General features: G+C 38.6%; 1 protein-coding gene and 1 long non-coding RNA gene across 2 annotated transcripts; one reads left to right on the top strand and one right to left on the bottom strand.

Annotated features, from left to right (window-relative positions):
- Nucleotides 1–125: 125 nt before the first annotated feature.
- On the bottom strand, nt 126–8833 carry cct7 (chaperonin containing TCP1, subunit 7 (eta)). Its single transcript, XM_082152366.1, has 11 exons — nt 8739–8833; nt 7742–7895; nt 7515–7621; nt 6512–6690; nt 6259–6430; nt 2938–3102; nt 2398–2586; nt 1687–1784; nt 1439–1571; nt 874–1080; nt 126–772 (listed from the first exon to the last, which is right to left on the bottom strand). The coding sequence occupies exons 1-11, from the start codon at nt 8742–8744 to the stop codon at nt 539–541; spliced, it is 1644 nt and encodes a 547-aa protein (XP_082008492.1). The 5' UTR covers nt 8745–8833; the 3' UTR covers nt 126–538.
- On the top strand, nt 3398–4736 carry LOC309486630. The gene is made up of 2 exons (XR_014201623.1): nt 3398–4501; nt 4622–4736. It is a non-coding gene; the product is annotated as an uncharacterized lncRNA (long non-coding RNA).
- Nucleotides 8834–9406: the final 573 nt, after the last annotated feature.

Consider the following 9406-nt stretch of genomic DNA (forward strand, 5'->3'; position numbering starts at 1 on the left):
TTTGAAACTGTTGGTATACTTATCACAATGACTGAAAATAAAGTTATTTTTCTTCAAATGTTTCCCTGATCTGATGTATAGTCACTTCTCACTCATGACTGAAAGAAGAAAACCTCACACAAATGTTGAGGAGCAAAAGTACTGATTTTAATTGGACCAATAAATAGTTCCGCCGAATGACCAACACAGGAACGTATCACAGCAGGGTGCCTGCATTACATCAGTGCTTATACAGATCTACAAACTGACCACTTTTTTTAGTGCGTGTGTATGGTTTGCGTGTGTTCTCAGACTGTGGCAAAACAACATTCAAATCTCCAACAGATGATTCAATCCCCTTCGATCTGGAACAATTACCAAAAAAGACATTTTATTCTGTTTTAGCCTTTGTAAACACAGAAATGCATGGATTTAGTGGGACCAGGGAGCAACAAAACAGGTCAAAGAAACAAATCAAGGCCCTATAAGTGGACAGCATTTGTTTTGACCTTCTGAAAGTCCAGAGGCTCTGCCCAAGACACTGCTGGATGGGTGTGGATTAGTGGGCATGTTGGGGTCTACCACGACCTCTTCCTCTGCCAGCAGATGCTGACGGGCCGTCAGCAGAGGAGCGAGGGTTCTTGATGGTCTCATCTACTGAGAGGATGAGGCACGCAGCCTCAGAGGCAGCGGTCAGGGCATTGATACGAACAACAGAGGGCTCCCATACACACGCTTGGAAGTTATCCGCTATGTCTTCATTATTTATGTCCACTCCATACCACATGCCACCCTAGAGGAGAGGGAGATTATGCAAATGTACATTACAACATTGACATTACATTTAAACATTACATCAAATTAAACATGATCAAGCATGACTAGTGTAGCTACCTGTGCATGCTTGGCCCTCAGTTTATTTAGGATATTGGTAGCATCAAAGCCTGCATTGTCACACAGCTGTCTGGGAATAATCTCCAGGGCTTTGGCATAGGCTCCGATCAGCAGCTGCTGCTTCCCAGGAATTGTTCTAGAATAATCCCTCAGATACTTCGAAAGCTCCATCTCAATAGCGCCACCTCCAGCAACAATTGAGTCATTCTGTTATGGGGAAATAGGAGCCTGTTGATTATATATATTTAAATTTGTCTCCCCCTGCTGGCAATTCTTAAAACATTCTAAAATGTCAGCATGTCATGATTCCCTACAAGCATTTTTTATCACTTTGCACAATTTCATGGGCACCAGAACATTTTGTTGTATGAATATTTGAACATACAATATATTGTAATAAGTATTTGTCATAATTTTTCAGATTTTAATGCTAATTTGAAGTGTAATCTTAATACAATGTTTTCAGCAGTCTTTCTCCACAAGAACTACTAGCCAAGAAATCAAGGATGAGATCAAATCTGCAGTTTTAATCATCTGTAGCAAGAGATGCTAAAGTTTTCTCCACCTTGATCGCTCTGCGCACAATCATGATAGCATCGTGCAGTGAGCGCTCCGTCTCTTCCATGAACTGCTCTGCGCCGCCCCTCAGGATGAAGGTGCAGGTCTTGGCTTTCGGGCAGCCTTTAAAGACGTTGTATCTGTAATGGAATACATATCGTTAGAATGGAAAATGTTTGTGAAATAATTTATCAAATTAAAATCTCTTGTGTTATGGACAATTATATCTTGTATTAACGTATGAAAAAAACATACCTTTCTCCTCCAACCTGCACTTCTTCAAAGAGCTCACACAGTCCAAGCACATCATCAGTCAGGGCACCAACACTGGTCTGAATAGAGCCGCCACAGGCCTGGAGGACACAATACAACTGCTTTAACAACTACATGGTCACCAACACATCAGGACCAAAACATCATTGCATGTGCAATAAGGGAACAGATATCGGCCATTAAATTACTCACAATAACTTTCAAATAACACTACAGAGTTCTGCAAGAATGACATTTTTAGAGGCCAAAACCCAGAAAAAAGTTAAGCACTTTCAGTTCCATTATCCTTAATCAATGGGGTTTTAGTTAAATACCAGAAATAAGATCTAAGACTAAAAGCTTAACAGTGGTGATGGTCCTGCAACCATGGTGTAGTTCATTTATAGCCTGTTCAGCTGTTTACTTCAGGCGATTCTATTTATTCTTTAAAATTCATACAAGTTGCGCTAATTTTGTAAATTTTATCACGATGACCAAAACGTGCAAAAATCAAACTTGTGTTGGTCATGAGCTAATTTCTGAAATAATCCAAAAGCTAATGGAAAAATCCTATTGGGTGATGCTAACTTTCAGGTTGGCCTACAAAAATACAGCTCTATTACAATGCTAAAAGAAACCTGGAAATGACTGTTTACCCAAAATAAATACAGACTGGATTTAAATCATGACAGATGTACTGATACACAATCATACCATCATGGTTCTCTTGAGATCTTCCTCCACAACACGGCCTGCACAGAACAGATCTCTGTCTGCAAAGTATTGTGTGGCCACATCTCCGATGGGCAGCTTGGACAGCACCACTTTAGCGCCAGATTTGTAGATCTTCTCCAGCTTATCATACAGAATGTTCCATTCGGCATCAACAATGGCCTGATATTCCTGCAAACAGCCACATAAACATGAGGGTATTCAACTTTGTTAACATGGGCCATGACAGTTTACTGAAATAAGAATCTCTGTTACAGAAAATATTGGCTTGCGGACTTTAGCGCTAGTTAAGAGTCACTTCAGTAAAATAACTTTTCAGATTTCAGAAATCAGATTTTGCCACTTCTGCCAAAACATCGCTCCACGTTAAAATGACAACTGCCCCATCAGTAACTGTTTCAATCTTTCTTGAACCTGAGCTTCTCATGGAAATGGTCATGGTCCTTTCGTTATTCAAAAATGACAAGGAATATACTTGTCAAGTACATTAGAAAACCTGTGACAGTGAAGAGCAGTACTGACCTCCACAGAGTTCACGCGGACCTCAGCATTGTCCTTCTCTGCCTTCAACTCCAGCTCAATGTTGAGCAGTGCGATCTTTGGGTTCACATAGCGCTTGGGCTGCATCTCAAAGCCAGCATAGGAGAAGGTCTTCTTGAATGCAACACCAGCGACAAGCTGAGATTCCTGATAGACAGCAGAAACAAAAACGGTGTAAATTTAAGATCTTTTTGCTGCAATTTACCTTTTGTAATTAATTACAAAGTTTAACTATCACATATTGAAAGTTTTATGATTTGCAAAGTGTTTTGTTTTGCCAATTTACATACTCAAGTAATTTTAAACCATTCCAGTGCAAAAAGAGGCAAGAGAGAACTCAATTCGGTACTCATGCGCTGTTATCTGTGCGCACAGCCGCACATACCCGAAGCACACACACACAGAGAGCCACATTTCAAAAGACTAAGACTAACTTTTTTTTTTTTATACATGCCATGGGATTAATCAATGTATGCTGATGAATGATGTATAATAATAATAATAATTAATCTGCATACCCTAGTTTTGCACTGATGTAACAAGACTGACAGTGACACAATAAGACATTATGTTAGCATCTTTTTACTCTTAAAAAAATATATAAAAAAACATGTATGTTCTTTAATGTTTGATTATAATTTTACTGTCTTCACATAGGGATGGGATTTGATAAGATTTTATCAATAATAATGCCACTGCTGATTCTGATTATCGATCCAATTCTTTAACGATTCTCTTATCGATTCTTGATAGCACTGTGTGGAAAAATGTTTTAAATGCTTTTAAAAAAAAGTGGTTTTATTTATTTTAAAGTTTAAGCTTGAGTTAGCAAACTGTACTTTTTATATAATGTATGTAATAAATAGAACCTTATTGTAAAGTGTTACTGATTAGTTATACACCGATTCAGACGTCTCCTGAGTTTACTGTTGGAAAGATCAGTTGTTTTAACGATTCATTAAAATGAATCGGTTCAAAGGAGTCATTTTTAGTTCGCGAATTGGACGTGTCGTGCGCGTTGTGTGATTATCCCAGCAGTTAGGACATGGACATCCAAGATTTGTGTCAAGTTGTCAACATAGAAAACATTTCATCACTGTATAGTTTTATTTCGTTTAATTAAAGTGTTGTTTTATGTCAGCTGAATGTCCGGAACGCTTTTCAGAGAAGATAAGGAAACTTATTTAGCACAATTCACACCCAGCAGTATAATTCAGGGGAAAAAAAACTCCGAATGCTCCACACAAAACTCTGGTCTTCCGACCTTTTACCACCGTGTCGATTTATTTTGATTAATATGTGCGAGGGAGAGAGAGCAACACAGCGCCTAGTTTGGAGACGGTGAAGTCGTTTACACAGAGAGTGCGCGCGCGCGACCGGCTCTCTCTCTCTCTGGTCGTTCTTTTAGTTTAAACATGCGCCCTGTCACAAACGCAGCCGTTCATCTACACTACTCACCGATCAAATAAGACTTTGGCGGGACAAAAATTCACTTTGGCGGGCGCTAAAACAAGTTCAATGCAGGAAAATTCATGCGTGAGTTTCCGTTAGACTCGCACGGTAGCCAGGCAAATGGCGAGCTCAGCTGTTGTTGTTGATGCTGTGTGTGTCATGGTGTGTGTGCTTCAAGATTATGACGCAAGTGCTAAGATTCCGATTGGCCAAGAGAAAAAGTGCTAAGATTCCGATTGGCCCAGAGAAATGTAAATTATAAGAATTATCCAATAATGTTTCGCAATTCTAGCCTGCATGGCAGTTTACTGTGAGAAACAATACCCCCCCCCCAAAAAAACTCTCCGGTTCTACGTGATTCACGTAAATGACCCAATTGACCAAGAAAACGGCGATTGTCGCCGAAAAGCGACAAGTTTGCAGGTATGATAAAAATACACTTGTAGGTTTTAAATTCACATTTATTTTTATTTGAAATATTGCGCTCCAGTTCTCCGTCTGTTTTTCAGTTTTTCAGTCTGTTATGGCACTCGTTCACGGAAATCTGTGAAGTTTAACGGGGATTCACTCCTGACAGCAAAATGGAAATATTTGCACGAGTTTCTAACATTTACAAATGAAGAATAAACTTGTGAAATGAAAGTTATGCACCGAGGAAAGCACTAAATCTTAAACACATTAAATAGCACAAGTAGGCTAGCCTATCTATCTTTCAGTCAGCACTATCAGAGCATCTGACAGGGCAAGCCACTTTAACTATACGTGTTATTTCTTACTAGTTATTTTAAAGCCCGTAATATAAAGCTTGTCTCATGTTTAGGACAAACTGGATAATCCACTTTCCCCGCAGAAGCTTACTGCGTCAGCCACTATTTTTCAGATTCTCGTATCAAACGGTATATTGATATAAACAGTTTTGTCTCATTGCATATTTTTCATTAAAAACATATTGATATATTCTACAAACGGAGGCGCGGGTACTTTTGCGTCTACTTGCGCTTGAATATTTAAATAGGCAAGGCTTAAAAACACGCAAATGATCAACTTCCATGAAGATGGCGCATCGGGCAAGTGACAGTTCTGTCAACTGGCCCGAGTGTCTTTCACACTGGCCCCAGGCCATCGGGCAGTCCTTATTGTCGAGCCGTGGTCTTGAGTGAATGTTAACGGTTGAGAAAGAAATGGATCATTAAAATGGATCAGTGCATTATGTCTTAAAGTGACATCAGCCTACAAACACCTGCTGATGTCATTAATGTTAATCAAAAAACAAAACAATCTTTAACAAAGATAAATTACATTTCATTTATCCAGTAAACACTAGTGTTATTTCACATTTAGGCCTAATTATTACATTCCTGTACCCAAATACTATAGTTTTATATTTATGTATGCTCGTCATTAGTGTATTTGTTCTTATTTTTCCTTATTATTACTACAGCCCCATTCTTTTTTTTTCTTGCTGATCCGAAAAATTATCTGCTCCGTGTCTCGAAAACTGTAATATGAGCCGAACCATGAGTTTTGTGATCCTTTGAACCACTTTTTTCTCTGTAACAATTTGCAAAGTAAGAAAATGTATGATGCCTAGTGTCCTAAAATCTGTTGAAAAGACGTGTCCAGACTCCAGCCCCAAGTTGTGCTGACCCTTGCATCATTACAAAAGCAACCACAAGATACACTAGATTACAGATGGGCAACATCGGTCCAGTTCAGCTCCAACCCTGATAATAAACATTTAAAAACTCAACTGCCGGTAGCATTTGTAATCCTGAAGACATTGATTAGCTTGTTTGAATATGCAGATTTTCTTTATGAATATGCAAAATTTCCTTTAAATCTCCCTCTCACCTCCAGAGCTCCACCCTGCACCTTCTTCACTCCAATCATCTTCAAAGGCAGCAGATCGTCCAGCATCATCACTGCATCCACCACCATCTTGGAGAAGAAATCCTTCTGTCCTGCGATCAGCTTTGAGTTCAAAGCCGTAGAAGCACATTTCTCCAACAACCTCCTTTGTTCCCTGTGGTGGCAAGAGAGGACAAATGATCACATCTGTGATACTAACACATGCCTATGTAATAGCACACGGATCTGGACTCACTGTTCGTCATCCCTTTTGACCGTAACAGCGATTTCTTTGATCTTTTTGACGGCAAGCAGGGTGGCGATGCGGAAAGCTCTGATGATGGTCTGGGGGTGAAGCCCTTCCTCCACGTATGGCTTCAACTGCTTCAGAAACTCAGCAGCAAGCAGAGTCACTGAGGTGGTGCCGTCACCAACCTGAATAAACAAAGAATGTTGAGGATACATTTTAATGTATTTAACTAGTTATAAGATAATTACGCAATTTGAGCACAACTTGCTCCATATCAAGTTCTAATTAAGGGTACGTTCACACGACAACAATATGCTTAAAACAGAGAAGTTTTTCCTTTGAGTTTTCTGCGTACAGACGACACTATTGTCAAAACGACCCCCAATCAGACGAATCCACGAAAACTACTTATTCTGCAGACAGGCCATTAGATGGCGATGAAACGCTGTAGATTGAACACGTAATATGCATGTTCATAACGTCATCATCTTCAGAATTTCACGTTTTTGTTGTTTACACAGAGACCGTTTTCAAAAACTTGCACTTTGAAACCTGTTTCCAAAACTTTGCGTTTGCAGGCAGCCACATTTTTTTAAAGTTTTAAGTTTTTAGTTGAAAACAGTGTCGTGTAAACCGCCCCTAAGAAACTGAATTGACATGCAGTGGAACTGCTTTTAACCCCTTTGATCGTGTTCATTTTTACAATACTGTCTCAAGTGCACTGCAGTTTTTATGAAATAAAAAATAATAAAATATATAATACAATAGAATTAAAAAAAATGTTATCTAGCATTCCGCTAGAAAATAGTTTCTGAACTAAACCAATAACAGAACAGTTTCTAAACATTTGCTTTGCAGTGAGAGTCAACAGCTGGTTGAACAGGTGTTTCACATCATAGTGATTACAATATTGTGCATTTTAGAATAGTAAGTCAGTCAATGAACATCGACAACCAGAACTATTTCCTTTCAAAGCAGCCTAAATATACACACAAAGAGCGAATCTTACCTCAGCATCCTGAGATCTGGCAATGTCTACCAGAGTCTTGGCTGCGGGGTGTACAACTTCTAGAAGTTTCAGAATTGTGGCTCCATCATTAGAAATAGTGGCTTTGCCTGCAAGATAACATTATGCAAATCACAGCATGAAGCAGAGCATCATTCTAATATATCAACCAAAACAATTACCAATACTTCCCAATAAAACAACACCTGTTTATGGAAGGGCAGACTTACCTCTGTTATCCACCACAAGCTTGTCCATGCCACGGGGGCCGAGGGTGGTCCTAACAGCCTCTGCCACAACCTGGCAGGCATTGATGTTGCTGACGAGCTGCGGGACCCCCTGAGAGGAGTCTGTGCCCTCCTTCAGGAGGATGACTGGAGTGGGCTGAGAGAAGACATTCAAGAAGGGTCATTATCAATGCAATATCAAAATTACCGCCTTATTAAGAACATAACTTACCCCAATGAATCAAGTCATTTAAACTGTAAATTAAAATTTGAAAATGCACTGATTTGTCAAGGTTTTCCATAACCATGGAAGAGTTTTGACAGCTCCTGTACAGACAATGGAATTGACTATGTGTGTTGAACACAACGCTGCCTGGGCGTACATATATACAAACTACAACGTGTGAAACAGTAATATCTGCTCTTTTCTTAGTTATTGCAGTTGAACATGTCGTCATGCACACAAGAGAAGTACTAATATCTCTCACTATGTGCTAAAAATAATGGCTTTTAATCAGAAATAAGCGTTTTATAAAGTAACAGATTTATCGTAGTGACTTTAGAGACGAACAGCATTAAAGGGTGTAACCGGTTGCCAGTTCACTACCTCTTTCTCCATTACCGAAAGGATGCTAAACTAAAGCCTTTAGCATTATTTAGCTACCAAAACTATTGTGAAATAAAAATGTGTAAATGAATAACGTTACATATGCCGTACAGAAGTAATCTTTTGCACGTTGCATCGTAATGCACATCTCTAAATTCTCTGTTTAGAGATCTCCGTCATCCACACACAGAAGAATGAATCGTTAGCAACCAAGCTAGCTAGCATCAATGTAAAACTTTAGGTGTATTATCCCATTTAAAATAAAAATAATCTCGCAGACATGTCCTTTATGCTTTATTCTCTCTGGGGGGTTATATCCCAACACTAGGAGAACAGTAAATAGCTAAGATGACGATGGATTTGAAAGTAAAACAGGCATGAATGCGCACTCACCATCATGTTTGCGGTGTAGAGGAGGAGGACGGTGCCGGTGAGATACCCACAATGCAACTAGAACTCTCTAGAACACGAGACGCGTCTGTTGTTGAACTGATGACCGCCACCAGAGGGCGCTATTACTACAGTTTTCATGTCTCCTGCTACGCAACCAAGATAGAGGATCCCCCCCCCCCCCCAACATATGAACTTAATTAATTGTTATAGGGGGGAAATAAATAAATAAATAAATGTATAAGTAAAAAATAGTGGCTGCTCAAATGATTATTAATTAATTATGCATACATTATTATTATATATTTTATAACAACAATCATTTATTTAAATAATAATTTATTTATTTGATTACATTTTTATTATTATTTATGAATAATATTACAAGTAAACAAGTAAAGAAATAAAATAAGCAACTCTGCAGGCCACAATATGTAAAATGGCTGCTTTGCTGCTATACTGTAGCCTATGCCTATTAAATAGTCATTCAAATGTATTAAATAAATCATTATTATGTCATGTAAAAGGTCAAATTAAATTTCCACAAGGAAACATAATTGATGAAGTAGGAAGAATGTGGTAAAACTATTTGACATTTAGTATATTTTATCCTAATTGTTTATTGATCATTTGTTTGCGTGCTAAAATAGTGAGTGATCATAAATAAATAA

This window comes from Leuciscus leuciscus (assembly GCF_965113295.1).
Source record: "Leuciscus leuciscus genome assembly, chromosome: 2".
NCBI lineage: Eukaryota > Metazoa > Chordata > Actinopteri > Cypriniformes > Leuciscidae > Leuciscus > Leuciscus leuciscus.

Bases quoted from the DNA above. Each gene is read 5' to 3' on its own strand.
- cct7 (XM_082152366.1), bottom strand. The intron at 1,081-1,438 runs GTGGAGAAAACT...TCCCCATAACAG, and splicing joins TTGTGCGCAGAGCGATCAAG to AATGACTCAATTGTTGCTGG. The intron at 773-873 runs GTAGCTACACTA...CCTCTCCTCTAG, and splicing joins TGAGGGCCAAGCATGCACAG to GGTGGCATGTGGTATGGAGT.